Source organism: Palaemon carinicauda, chromosome 8 (genome assembly GCF_036898095.1).
Source record: "Palaemon carinicauda isolate YSFRI2023 chromosome 8, ASM3689809v2, whole genome shotgun sequence".
Classification (NCBI taxonomy): domain Eukaryota; kingdom Metazoa; phylum Arthropoda; class Malacostraca; order Decapoda; family Palaemonidae; genus Palaemon; species Palaemon carinicauda.
In genome coordinates, this window is record NC_090732.1 from 130,749,327 (window position 1) to 130,764,141 (window position 14,815).

General features: G+C 45.9%; 1 protein-coding gene across 1 annotated transcript in view; it reads left to right on the forward strand.

The window, feature by feature from the left end:
• The first annotated feature begins 6 nt into the window (after positions 1-6).
• Positions 7-14,815, forward strand: part of LOC137645934 (protein CutA homolog) — a 59,452-nt gene continuing 44,643 nt past the window's right edge. Inside the window, exon 1 of the mRNA XM_068379000.1 lies at positions 7-75. Within this exon, the coding sequence (XP_068235101.1) occupies positions 26-75 (50 nt within the window). The 5' untranslated portion in view covers positions 7-25. The remainder of the gene's footprint in view (positions 76-14,815) is intronic.

Consider the following 14,815-nt stretch of genomic DNA (forward strand, 5'->3'; position numbering starts at 1 on the left):
ATCCTATGTTTCAGGGACCCATTCCATGGCATTTGTTACTGCTCCAAATACAGAAGTAGCTAAGAAAATTGCTGGGTAAGAACTTTGATTTTTTTTTTCTTCCTAACAGTGTAAATTTACCCTCACTCAGAATATGTAAGGTTTGTAAAAGTAATTTGAAATTTAGTAGCTTTGTATGTCTACAAAACCTCAGTATAATTGCTAAAGTTGACAGTTAAAAGGTATAAAAAACTTTATTTCTTAAAGAAAACAATATAAATAAAGTGCAAATTTTCTTCATCTAAGCATGTTTTTACTATTTTTATTGATGATATACAGTCAGCGCTTGATATTCATGGGTTTAATCTTTGTAATTCAGCCATTCATGATACAGAGAAGTATATAACCTATTAGATCAAAATTCATCCATTTGCGGTTTCAGAATAAGTACTCTTGCGAGCTGACCTTTTTTAAACTGACCTTGCTCCTTTACACCCAGCCTGCTTCCCCCCTCTCCTTCTATTCCCCCTCTCATTCTCCTTCTATGCCTCTCTCTCCTTCTATGCCTCTCTCTCCTTCTATGCCCCTCTCCCCCTTCTATTCCCCCTCTCCCCCTTCTATGCCCCCCTCTCCCTATTCACACAGCACACTAGTCCATCTCTTACTGACAAATATACGTGAAAAATTTATAGCTAACACACATGACCTATTCAGTGATAAGCCCTTTGTATAGTGATTCTAATAATAAAAAATAATTGAAAGAAGTTCATACTACATACATTGTGTTTAAGTAATTTGTTCCTACACTAAATACAAACCCTCATTCTTTACTATAGGAGATATTCTAGCGCGAGCTGGAAAATGTGGCAGAAAACCTTAACAACGTCGTTAACGACCGGACCGGTAGTTATCCCCCAGATGGGGGTGGGGGGACTGCCGGCCGGTAGCTACTGAGTACCTTCAATCGAATTCTAACCGTCGCAGTGGTAACACCTCTGCTCCCGGTTGTATTTGACTGGCAGACTAGCCTTTCTTCAATTGCGTTTTTTTTCATTAACTTTTTCTTTTCTCTTTAATTAGATGTGATGTCCTCTAATTTGAGGAAGTGTCCCGGGATTCCCCCAAAAGCTTGTGGCACATTTATGTCACTGCTGGAGGTGGATCCTCATTCCCTATGCCCTTCATGCAGGGGGTCATAGGTGTGCTGAAGACTCCCCCTGCCAAGTATGTATGGAATGGTTGCCTACGCAGTGGGATAAGTTCATGAAGAGGAAGAAGAAGAAATCCAAGAAGGACTCATTACTTCCAGGTTCGCCGTCGAAAGGTAAGGAGTGTCGGGCCTCTTCTTCGGTCTCTCGATCTCTTCCTTCAGATTCTTCCTTGCCTCCTTCCTCTGGGGGGAAGTCAAGGAAGAGCGGCACCATTGATTTAACACCCATTCCCCCGGGGCAGGAGTATCAAGTGACCTCCCCCGGTGGGATAATTTCTTCCGTTATCGGAAATAATTCTACTACCGCTTCTCTTCCAGATAACGTGCGAACAGTATGGCCGGCCCTTGGACTTCCTGGTTCTCCTTCGGTGGAGGTGTGGAACCAGTTCCTCGCAGGGCACAGTGTTACCTCAGGTCCCTTCTGTTTTGGATCCCTCAGGGGGTCCGGGCCTCGCCGATATCCCATCAGCTCAATCGGCGGCCGCTGAAGTGTCAGCGGAGGTAATAACGTCAGCTCCTGTGGAGCCTACTTTGCCCCTCGCTTGCGTTACTACGAAACAACGTCGCAAGCGTGTTCATCACGATTCCTCCTCCTCCTCCTCCTCCTCCTCCTCCTCCTCCTCCTCCTCCTCCTCCTCCTCCTCCTCCTCGTACTCGTCGCCTTCGTCCTTAGAGGATAGGAGAGAGAGAGAGAGAAGAGGAAAAGGAGAGCTCACTCTCCGTTGCCAAGACGTTCTCGTCGGAGAGAGAGGCGACATAGGAAGAGACGTTATCGCTCTCGTTCTTCCTCGCCTTCTATCTCGTCACGAAATGTCTCGCCGAGAAGTGATAAGCGCTCTCGTCACAAACATAAGAGGAATACTGCCTCGCGATCGTCTTCCTCTCGCGGGGAATCATCTAAGCGCTATAAGAAGAAGAGCTCTACAAGACGTTCGCGCTCTTCTTCACGAGAGTATTCTCTCAAGCGCAATAAGTGCTCCCGTCGGGGCGAGGTTAAGTCTGATCGCGCGCGGAGCGCAACCAACCAAAGTGAACTCTCTGAGTGCGATTCCTCTCCTTCACATTTATTCACGAGGAGTTCAGCTCGCGCTGCACAAGCGAGAGAGAACACTTCTCGCCGTCGCTTGGTATCTTCAGAGAGAGAGCACTCCCGTGTGTCAAACTTCCGAGCGCGCAAGTCTCCGGACATATCCGCGCGAGGTTATTCGCCGCACCCTAGCGTTTTAGACAGATCAGCACCCATTCCCGTATTTTCTGATGAATTACGAAATATGGGCTTTGCGAGAACTGCGGAAGAAGACCCAGGGGTTCAGCCCTTCTCCTCTTCGGCTGAGAACAGAGGGAAAAGGCAAGGCCGCCGTTCAACCCACTCTCTTATTGAGACAGTACCGTTAGTTCGGTCACCTTTGCCTAAACCTTCAACTTCCAGGCAGGATCCTGTGCGCGCGGTGCCATCAACCAGCGCTCAGCCTTCCTCTGGCTTGTCGGCAATGGAGTATGCTACCTTGCCATTGCCTTCAGACATTCGGGCTTCAACCGCCCTCCCTCACGAGGAATTAGCGCGACCTGAGGATTCCTTGGAGAAACAACCGTCAAAAGAGTTAGAGTCCGCCTATTTGAGAGCTCTAAGAAAGATGTGTAACATCTCAGGTCTCGGAGATTACACCTGTCGCCTCGTCATAACGACGCTCCAGCATTAGACAGACTATGTCGCCCTCCACCAAACCCTAAGACCAGAATCGAACTTCCCTGGTCTATTCACACTGCAGGCCGTCTGAGGAAGGTCTCGCAGGCGGTCTTGGGGGAGGCAAATTCCTTGAAGTCTCAAGGATCCCACAAATTACTGCAGTTTCCTTTCTCGAGGCAAAGGTGCTTTTACAAGGTCAGGGATGCTAATCCTATTCCTCTGACACTAGACCCCCTCACATCAAGGCTTACACCTGGCTGCTCTGCAGAGAGACTCTCTTCCCTTCCAGTCTCCTTTACCGCAGCAGAAGCCTCGACAATGGAATCAGCGTCAATGTCTCTTCTAGAGGCACTTTCCTGGTTTGACACATGGTCTGGCACAGTGGGCTACCTTGCCAGTCATGAGGACCTCTCAAACCAGAATTCCATGCAGTCTCTGCAGGAAGTCTTGGCTGCTGGGGGCCAAGACAATGGACTTCCTAACGGCTACAGCCGCGACGATGTGGGGCAACTGGATTCTCAAAAGAAGGGAATCAGTAGTCTCCAGACTGCATAGGAGCATTGGTAAATCTGAGAAATCGGATTTTGAGGAACTCTGATCTTCTTCAACCTCTCCTCTTCTCTAGACAAGCAGTCTCCTCTACCCTAAAGACTTGGAGGAAGGAGACGCAGAACACTGCGATGCAAAAGGCTGCCTCCTTTCGTCCAATGCAACAGCAGCCAACTCCACAGCGTAAGGCAACAGTCGCAGCTCCGCTGCCAGCCAAGAACCTCAGCCGCCCCTCTTTTACACCCAAGCCTATGGGCAGAGGAAAGTCGGCTCCTCCCAAGGCTAAAGGCAGAGGGAGGAACCCTAGACAAAAATAGGGTATCGTCTCCCCCCTCGCAGTGCGTAGGGGGTTGCCTGCAGGGGAGTTGGAGGAGGTGGAAAGCTATGGGAGCCATGCAATGGACCATAAGGGTGCTTCATTGGGGATATCGCATTCCCTTCATAGACTCTCCTCCTCATCTAATTCCTCCCCCGATCTCGTCCTCCCAGGTCCCTCGGGATCCCGGGAAACAGCAAGCCCTAGCTCGGGAGATACAGAGCATGCTTCTAAAAGACGCCATTCAGGAGGTCTCCGACTCTTCCCCGGGGTTTTTCAGTCGCCTTTTTTCTGGTAGAGAAAGCCTCGGGGGGTTGGAGACCAGTGATAGACCTTTCGACCCTGAACCTGTTTGTGAAGCAGACTCCATTCAAAATGGAGACAGCGGCCTCCGTGACCCAAGCAGTTCGTCCAGGAGACTTCATGGCATCTGTAGATTTAAGAGATGCTTATTTCCAAGTGCCAATCCATCGCACTTCTCGGAAATTCCTACGCTTCCTGGCTCAGGGTCAAATCTTCGAGTTCAAAGTCCTGTGCTTGGCCTTTCGACCACCCCACAGGTCTTTACGAAAGTTTTCGAACTCGTATCCTCGTGGGCGCACAAACTAGGGATGCGTCTGCTAAGATATCTGGACGATTGGCTTCTCCTGGCCTCGTCCAAGGAGCTAGCTCTGGATCATCTGAGAAGACTTCTGAATCTTTGCAAGGATCTGGGGATCCTTGTAAATGCGGAGAAGTCTTGCTTAACTCCGACCCAAGCCTTAACCTACCTGGGTATGTCCATCAACGCCCAGGCAGGAAGAGTGTTTCCGTCGGAAGACAGGCTTCAGAGACTGGATCAATCTATTGCCCATCTCTTTTCTCCACTACCACCGTCAGCCTAGTCGTGGCAGTGTTTTCTGGGCCATCTCGCCTCTCTAGAAAAACTGTCCCAGGGGGGAGATCGAGAATGAGAAGTCTCCAATGGCATCTGAAGACCCATTGGTCTCAGAAGTCAGACTCCCCATTCAGGGCAGTGGAGGTTCCAAGTCTGGTGCGACAAGACCTTCATTGGTGGTCGTCCAAAGAGAACACTCAAAAGGGTATTCCCCTTCAAAACCCGAGTCCGAAGTTAAAACTTTTCGGACGCGTCGCTACGGGGATGGGGTTCCCACCTAGGCCCCAAATTAGCATAAGGAGTTTGGTCGCCAATAGAGAGGTTTCTCCATATAAACCATCTAGAATTGTTAGCTGCCTGGAAAGGCCTAAAATTCTTTGTAGAAGATCTACACGGACGAGAGGTGGTTCTGATGAGCGACAACTCCACAGCCGTCTCGTACATCAACAAGCAAGGGGGTACTCTGGCAAGAGACCTCTGTCTGTTGGCTGTCCAGATTTGCCAATGGGCAGAAAGCCACAACATTTCCCTTTCAGCCAGGTTTATTCCGGGCTGGAGAAACACCGTGGCAGATCAGCTGAGCAGGCATCACCAAGTGCTGAGTGGAGAATGGTCTTTGGATCTTCGAGTAGCGAAGACAGTAATAGCTTTGTGGGGTTCTCCCACAATAGATCTATTCGCCACATCTCTGAATGCGAAACTTCCCCGCTACGGGTCCCCAGATCCAGACCATCAGGCACCGATCCAGGACTCCCTCCAACACTCCTGGGACAACCTGGATGCCTATGCCTTCCCTCCCTTTTGCCTGCTCAGAAGGGTGATCAACAAACTCAGGAGCTCACGGGACTGCAAACTAACTCTAATAGCTCCGGCTTGGCCAAGCAAAGAGTGGTACGCAGATCTCCTTTTCCTTGGTGGTTCAAGTGCCGAGGTTTTTACCTCCAGAACCCCGTCTGTTGACGCAGCCACACAGTGGTATCCCCCACGGGAGAATTCCCTTCCTGAAACTTCACGTCTGGAGGCTGTCCAGTCTCTCCTTAGAAGCAGAGGCTTTTCAGGGAAAGTGGCCGAACACATGTCCAGGCACCTGCGCAAATCTTCCACAAACCTCTACCAAGCGAAATGGAGAGTGTTTGCAGCTTGGTGTAGAGGGCGAGACGTGTCTCCACTCGATCCCTCTCTCCCTTTAGTCGCAGACTTCCTTGTTTACCTAAGGGAGGAGAAACACCTGTCAATCTCTGCAATTAAGGGCTATCGTGCAGCCCTAAGTCTCATCTGCAGACTGAGAGGAGTTGACCTTTCCACCTCAGAAGAGATCTCCTTGTTGATTCGAGGTTTTGAGAGATCCTGCCCCCCAGTGGAGATTAGACCACCACCCTGGGACGTGTCCTTGGTCTTACGCTCCTTAAAGGGCCCTCTGTATGAGCCCTTAAATAGGGCCTGCTGATTTCTTCCTTACCCTTAAGACCGTCTTCCTAGTAGCGCTGGCCTCGGCAAAAAGGGTTCGTGAACTTCACGGTCTATCCTACGAAGTCACCCATTCTAGAGGATGGGGGAAGTCTCTCTCAGCTTCGTGCCAGGCTTTGTGGCCAAAACCCAGAATCCTTCATCTGCCGATGAGAGGTTTAAGGAATTTCAATTTTCCAGCCTCAACAGGGCAACTCAGGATACTGACAAATTGCTACTGTGCCCGGTCAGGGTGTTAAGGAAATACCTGAAACACACCAGACCTTTCAGACCACGTCTCCGTCATCTCTTCCTCAGTACCAAAAAGGTTAAGGAGAGAATCTCTCGCAACACCATCTCTTTCTGGCTCAAGAAAGTTATTGCGAGAGCTATTCACGGAGACTGAGGCAGCTCAACCCAAAGCCCATCAAGTTAGGGGAGTGGCTGCCTCGCTGGCATTTAAGAATGTCTCAGTCTCCCAAGTCTTAAGAGCTGGAGTCTGGAAGTGCCAGTCTACATTCACCTCTCACTATTTATCAGATGTGACACATAGGTCTCTAAACACCTTTTCTATAGGACCTATTGTGGCAGGTCAGCAGGTGCTGTAGCTAGTTTTATGCCCTTTCAGGGGACAGTAGCCATTGTTCGAGGATTCTGAGTTACACTGGGTTTAGAAGAACATCCACCTATCTAATGCTCTTTCTTCTTCCTCCCTTCTGGGTATCCTAGTCTGTGACCAGTTTCGGCTGGACTCGTCAATGGAAATAAGGTATGAAACTCATTTGACTCCTATCACAGGGGTGTAAGTTTATACTCGTTGTCACGAGGGTTCCCGTTTCAAGGTCAGGGGAACCCTAGGTATGAAAGGGGTCCTGGTATTGCTCCCGACCATCTTCATACTGAAACTTCGGTTTCTACGTATTTACAAACCTTCAGTCATGCTGGATTTGGGGATCTACAGAGAAGTTAATGGGAGATTGTTCATTATAGAGTCTAGTCTGAGGACTATCTTCTCTAGGTGTAGAGAATACTTCGTCCACCCTGACCTCAAGACTAAGTCTCCTATAGTAAAGAATGAGGGTTTGTATTTAGTGTAGGAACAAATAACAAACTTACAACAGAGTTTGTATTTTTCTTAACATACAAACCCAAATTCTTTACTCAAATCTTCCCGCCGTCGCCGCCCCCTAGATAGTCCTTGCTAGAATCAGATTGAAGGTACTCAGTAGCTACCGGCCGGCAGTCCCCCACCCCCATCTGGGGGATAACTACCGGTCCGGTCGTTTAACGACCTTGTTAAGGTTTTCTGCCGTATTTTCCAGCTCGCGCTAGAATATCTCCTATAGTAAAGAATTCGGGTTTGTATGTTAGGGAAAAATACAAACTCTGTTATAAGTTTGTCATATTTGATAATAATGTAATATATAATGCTGATGAAAAATATTATTAAATATAATTGTTCCGTCACTCTATACAAACCCTTGCTATTTATAGGGGATATTACTTTTGCTGCTGCTCACCCGACATTTGCTCTGGTTCGGTGCGCAGGCGTGAGTGGTTGCTGACAAGAACTTCTCGGGTAACCCTTACGGGGTGGACCTAGAAACGAGCTTCCGCTACGTTTCACAGGCAACACTTTAGGTTGACCTTCAACTTGGGCTTAGCTCATTGATGGGAAGCAGAGACTACTGCTTGGAGGTTCGCCTCAAATGTTGGGTAATTTTCCCTTTCGAGGGAAAGTTACCCTCCACTAGGTGCTGAGCAACTTTCCCTTCTGAAGAAGAGTTCCTCCACCAGCCACTATCCAGCCATCTCCTCTCTTGCGGGGAGAATTACAGACAGCGGCAACAGAGGTTGGTCGCCTTTCCTGTCCACGGGAGAGACTACCTTCATCTGTGTAGTTTCGTTCTTCAGGGGATTCCTCCGGCGGGAATTGGATTCGTCCATGCCTGCCCTTTCACTTTGAAACTTGTCAACAAATGAGTTAGGCAATTGCCTACAATTCCTACTCATCGAAGCCGTACCCTCAGGGTACGAAACGAGTCTCATTGCAACTTCCCTCTGGGATCTTTGCTGCAGATGGTGACGACTGCTGACAGCTTCCTCTCCCATCGACGAGTCATGTAGGCCTTAACTCTTCGGGGTTATTGCCACATTGTGCTATTCGGGATCTGCGCCTCATAGTTTCAAACTCTGATGAGGAAGAAACACCTGGTCTTCAAATCCAGTACAGTCTTTTTCATTCTCTTTTGAGGGGATGACATGAGGCTACTCACCACCCCATTTTGGGTGGTAGGATGAGCATGAGTACAGATAGTCTTCAAGGTACAAACATCCTACTTGCGAACTTTCAGACTTACGAACACAACTACCGCAAGTAAAAAATATGTTAAAACTCCGTGGGTGTTATAATTTTGAAATTAGTTCTACTCACAACTGGGTTCCGATCAAGCTGGCGCCACCCAGGGCGGGCAGCACCGACCTGCTTTATTAAAAATCTATTGGGTTTGCTATCGTGATCTTAGTAGCTCATTGTGTGTATTACCTCCGCCGTATACTAGGACTGATAAGCAGAGTGCTATTGGTAGTGCAATGGAGCGCAGGAGCACAAAATTGGTACTGATAGTGCCAGTATTGTGAAGAAATGGTAAGCCATTTCAGTGGAAATATAAGTAGCCATTATCAAGAAACCAGATAGCACTGAAAAAGAGGCAAATATTGCACGATTATATCAAATAAATCGTTCAATGATTGGCACGATTTATAAGACGACAAGGAGTTATCCGATGACAGCAAGATATTGGTTTAAAAATGTAAGCTTATTACTATATCTAACATTTACAGTACAATGCACTGTACTATATATTTTGCTGCCTTATGTAATGCAGATGTAACACAAACACAGAGAGAGAGAGAGAGAGAGAGAGAGAGAGAGAGAGAGAGAGCCTTACCTTATTGCCTTATTTTTTGTTTGGGTTCCCCCAGGTCCCTCGGGTGTGAGGCACCTCGTATATCCACCAGAGAGTTGCTAATACATCTTCCGGTGTATTTTGCATCTTCCAGTCTTGGATGGTCTGGGATGCATCTTAGGTATTTATCGAGCTGATTTTTAAACGCATCTACGCTCACTCCTGATATGTTTCTTAGATGAGCTGGCAGCACATTAAATAGTCGCTGCATTATCGATGCTGGTGCGTAGTGGATTAATGTCCTGTGCGCCTTTCTCAGTTTACCTGGAATGCTTTTTGGCACTATTAATCTACCTCGGCTTGCTCTTTCTGATACTTTAAGCTCCATGATGTTTTCAGCAATTCCTTCTATTTGCTTCCATGCTTGTATTATCATGTAGCGTTCTCTTCTCCTTTCTAGACTGTATAGTTTTAAAAATTGCAGTCTTTCCCAGTAATCAAGGTCCTTAACTTCTTCTATTCTAGCAGTATAGGACCTTTGTACACTCTCTATTTGCGCAATATCCTTTTGGTAGTGTGGGTACCATATCACATTGCAGTTACTCGAGTGTACTACGCACATAAGTTTTGTAAAGCCATAATCATGTGTTCAGCTTTTCTTGTTTTAAAGTGTCTGAATAACATTCCCATTTTTGCTTTACATTTAGCCAACAGTGTTGCTATTTGGTCGTTGCATAACATATTCCTATTTAAAATTACACCAAGGTCTTTAATTGCTTCCTTGTTTGTGATTGTCTCATTATTAGGTCCCTTGTATGCATACACCATTCCTTCTCTGTTTCCATAATTTATTGATTCGAATTTATCGAAGTTAAATACCATCCTATTTATCTCCGCCCATTCATATATTTTGTTTAGATCTCTTTGTAGTGAGTTCCTATCTTCATCACAAGTAATTTCTCTACTTATTCTTGTGTCATCGGCGAAACTTCTCACTACGGAGTTTTCAACATCACAGTCTATGTCTGAGATCATAATAACAAATAGCAGTGCAGCTAATACCGTACCTTGGGGCACACCAGATATTACCTGGGCTTCATCTGATTTCTCGTCATTTGCAACCACTATCTGTTTTCTGTTTTGCAGGAATTCTTTTACCCATTTTCCTATCTTTCCCACAATATTATGCTTTCTCATTTTTTTCTCCAATATGTTATGGTCTACCTTGTCAAAGGCTTTTTGCAAAATCTAGATAGATCACATCTGTGTCTTTTTCATTTATCATATTATTGTATATGTTTTCATAGTGAGCTATCAGTTGGGTCTGTGTACTTTTTCCAGGTACGAAACCGTGTTGACCCATATTAAACAATGAGAGAGAGAGAGAGAGAGAGAGAGAGAGAGAGAGAGAGAGAGAGAGAGAGAGAGAGAGTGTGTTACCTATTTTATAGCAAGAACTTCGTTAGTGATGTTTTAGAGTCATTTGTTATTTTAATTTTTTTTCACTTAGGGTAGGATAAATATTCATATGTTCATTGAAAAAGAACTAATGGGAGTATATGTACAGTATTATACTGTATGCAAAAACTTGAAATATGCCAAAACTTAAAACACGGCATTTGATTTTGTCAGCTTAGACTGACTAGTTTGAGCAGACATAATTGCATTAAAAAAAATCATGACGTTTAAAAAGATAATTGAGTCTTTCAGTCGAGAAACCTGCCAAGTGCCATTTTGGGACAAGATAGTTTTACAGTATTTTATTTTTCGCGGGTTTTATCCTTGTACAAAATTAAGGGGTTAGGTTAGGTTTTCCCACAACTGCCAAAAAAACTGTGCATTGTATTGAAAATATTTTAGGTTAACTGTGTTCTGCATAAAATTTGCTACTATTTATAACAAATATGAAACTCATAGCTATTATGTTTACCGAGTAATTCACGATTGAAAATTGGCAATTTTCAATCGCGATTTCTGACTTTTTAAAAATGGCGTTTGGCATGTTTCTCGACTGAAAGACTCAATTGTACTTCATTAAGGCATTTTTTACTTTTTAAATTCCTGTACATTTCAACCATCTATTAGTGACTAGTGTTTAGGTTGTTACTGTACTTAAAGCGTGGTGTGGTGATGACTGATGACTTTTGTGTTATGAATCGTCTTATCTTGTACTAAAGTTGTGTTAATAATGTACAATTACCTCGGATGAAAAGTAATATGAACTATGATTCATGATAGAAAGCACATGAAAAGAATGTAGTGCAATACAGTGGGTTACCTAGTGCGTTAGTCAATTGCATGTAGGTAATGGTCAGTGCGTTGATAGGTTATGAGTTGACCCACCCTGAAGCAACAAGTATTCGAGGATTCTCAATCTTTGTGCCTCTCTCTGTTACCTAATCCCTGCGAATAAGGAAGGCCAACTGTACTGTATCCTACACTTTGAACAATCTTCGTCACTTATAAGGAGCTCTAAATATCTCCATTAAAAAAATAAAAGTTTGGACTGCGTACGTTGGTTTCAGACTTTTTGCAGAAAAAATCCAAGTACTGTACATGTAATGTTTTATAAGAATAGTAGAAGGAAGCAAACCCAAGAAATAAATCTCACATTGAGTGACGTTCAAATTCAATTCTAAGATAAGGTAAAATTTTGGGACTAATATTCGATACACAACTCAATTTGAAAGCGCATACTGGTACATCTTACATCAAATCTAAATTTAGTAATGCTTTCAACATAATGATGAAGTTGTCCCATACAGTATGGGTGCCAAAGAGATCAGGTTTACTGATGACTTATGAAGCATTAGTCTTATCAAGATCTGAAACTACTTCAAAGTCTTTAGACCTAATACACACTCGAGGTCTGTGACTGTAGTAGAGACTTAATATCTTTCCCAAATATGTTAGGTTTTCTTCAGAGCTGATGATGCCGCACTCCCTCGCTTTGCGATGGCAGCCAGCGGAGAGAATGCAAAGTCTTAAGCTTGTTCCTGCGCCTCACAGGGGACACCTTTCCTGTTTGCGGGGTAGGCTTTTCTCCCAAGTAGTGGTTTTCTTCAACGCTAACGACACCGCACTCCGTCATTTGGCTAATGCAGCCGGTGTAAGGAGTGCAAAGTTGGAAGTATGTTCCTGCACCTCTCAGGGGACACCTATCTTGTTTGCGGGTTAGGTTTTCTCCCGATTGGTTTTCTTCAGAGCTAACGATGTTGCACTCCCTCGTTCTACGATGGAGGGAATGCAAAGTCCGAAGCATGTTCTTGTTCCAGTGGAAGTTGAAGCATGAAGATGTTACTCACCTCTTGTGAGCATTGTCGCTTCCTGCATCTGTCAGCCCATTCGTCTAGCTGACTTGTCTCGTTTAGTAGACTCGCCTTGCCCTATCTCCTCGCCACGCCCAGTCTTGCTGCAGCTCGCGATTGCCTGTCAACTCTTGTTCGCCTGACAGCTCGCAATAGCCCATCAGCTCGATCCTGGTTTCTGTTTTCCAGCAACTGCTTCCAGCGCCTGACGGTTCCCCTGCTTGTGATTGCCCTCCTGTTCTCTTCGCGCTTCAGGACTAATGACAAGGCAGGACAGACCAGCTCATGACCAGGTTCCTGCTCATGACCAGTCTCCAGTTCGCCACCGGTTTTCCAACATGGCACTGCAGGCCAGCTCATGACATGTAAAATAGCAACCACTAGTCATTGTCACCAGTGCTGCCCAGCTCGCAACTTTCCCTTCTGAAGTAAAGTTGCCATCCGCCATTGATGAACAGCACTTCCCGCTTGCGGGTAAAATCAGTGGCCTTAACTCGTGGGGTGATAATTTCCGACTTCGTTCACTGCAGAACTTCTCTGTCTATGATCTTCACTGCAAGCAAGCGTACTGCTCTTTCGCGAGACTCTCCTTCTCCTCTTGTCATAAACAATAGAGCTCGAGCACTATTGCTTTAACAATCGCTTTTTGAGTCTCCTAGCAAAACTCTTCATCTAGACGACACACACTAGACACTTTATCCAGGGCAAGAGCTAGCGCTACCTCTCATGTCTGCAATAGCACAAAGGTGTATGCTGCTTTGGTGCACTCTCGACAGCGGTAGCGCACACAACTTCAACCTACGGTTTTTATGGGCTGTGCTACTTCAGTAGCGCTTACCACAACATGCAGTTGAGGGAGTTTAGCACACATTCCCTTTTTGGAACCTAACCCAACTCTCGCCAGCGATGGGAAGAGCATAGCATATGTATCAGCCTTGGGGCTTAATACCTCACTTGCCATTTGGAACTTGTTGTTTTCACACAAGTTCAGTGGGAACTGATTCCCGATGCAACTTCTTCATATGAGCTTCGGCTCTCAGCACGGCACAGGAAGTCATGCAGGTGTTCAAAGGGCCTGCTCCTGCAGTTGCGCAAACTTCTTCATCGGCTCACTGGTTCTCGTTAGCGTTCACGAATATTCATCGGACCGCTACTACTACTACTACTACTACTACTACTACTACTACTACTACTACTACTACTACTACTACTAAGTGGGCTGGCTTGGCATGTGCATTAGACGACTAGGTTGCCTCCTCTGCTCCCTGTCTCTAACCTTCCAATCACTTGTTTTGGTATATGGTTACCTTACCAGTCGACATCTTGATTGGATGACAAGATCTATGTTAGTCGCGCATGCAGTCTCTCCCATACACCGTCAGACCTCACCAGGCATAGAATAGCTCTACACAGCAGTTGCCGCAATAGAAGTCTTCTGATTACTTGCTCCTGCCACTTTTCCCTATGATTAGGAATGGGACTCAAGGGAAAATTGATCTTTTGGGATTATTTTCCCCAACTTCTCTTCACGAGTTAGAGAGGTCATCAGATCACTTCACCGTTTCGGGTTCCAATTCCATGTGATCTCGTCTTCGCTTCTTCATCCTAAGTAGGACCAAAGTCTCGTAAGACATTACCCCTCGGAGTTTTTCTTTTTCATCCCCTTTTTTTTCTAGGGGATTGAATCAGCTCATGCTTATGTTTTCAGACTATAGCAAACATAGATTCGAGGAATCCTCTCCTCTTACGCCGTGTCACCATTGGCCCTAGCTCCTTTGGGACTCGTGCAAGCGACTTCAACCCTCCATCCTTGAGATTTTCCTCTGAGAAGCCTATATTCAGCTAACTCACAGCATCTCCTTGGTTTAGTTCGTCAGCGCTTTGATGACGACACTCCCTCAACCCGAGCTCGCTTCGCCAGCGGAGGGAATATGAAGTCCGAAGCATCGGCCGGATGTTTTCTATAGGGGTAACACCTTTCTCAAACGCGAGTTAGGTTTACTCTGTAGTGGCTGTGATCCCCTTCTACGAGTTTGGAGCACTCATCTCTTATTCAACCAACATGACTCGTCCAACCAACAGGACTCCTTCAGTCCCTGTAGCGAATCTTATTGATGGATTGCACAGGAGCCCTCGCCAAACTCCCGCGTGAGTATTGGGATCAATGTGCACGGATCTCTGGCTTGTGAACAGGTGATGCAAGTTGGACGAAGAGCTTTCTCCTGCAAGGACTTACGCGAGTAGGAGTTGTTTGCGAACCCATTCGCATGACCAAGGTCAACTACAGGGGTAGATATCTGCAGTTCGGCTACAAAGAGCATGCACATCATCACTTCCCATCCACCTGTTGAGGTGCGATGACAGGTCTCTCTCTGTAATCTACACGAATCTGGACATCTGCTCGGACATCTGGACTCGGGCGTTATATCATCATTGGATGACTACGGTTTTTATCAAAGTATCACCGAGCTTCTACAGTCAACTTACCTGTAGATGTCTCCAGTATTCAACCTCTCCTGGAACAAGTTTGTCCA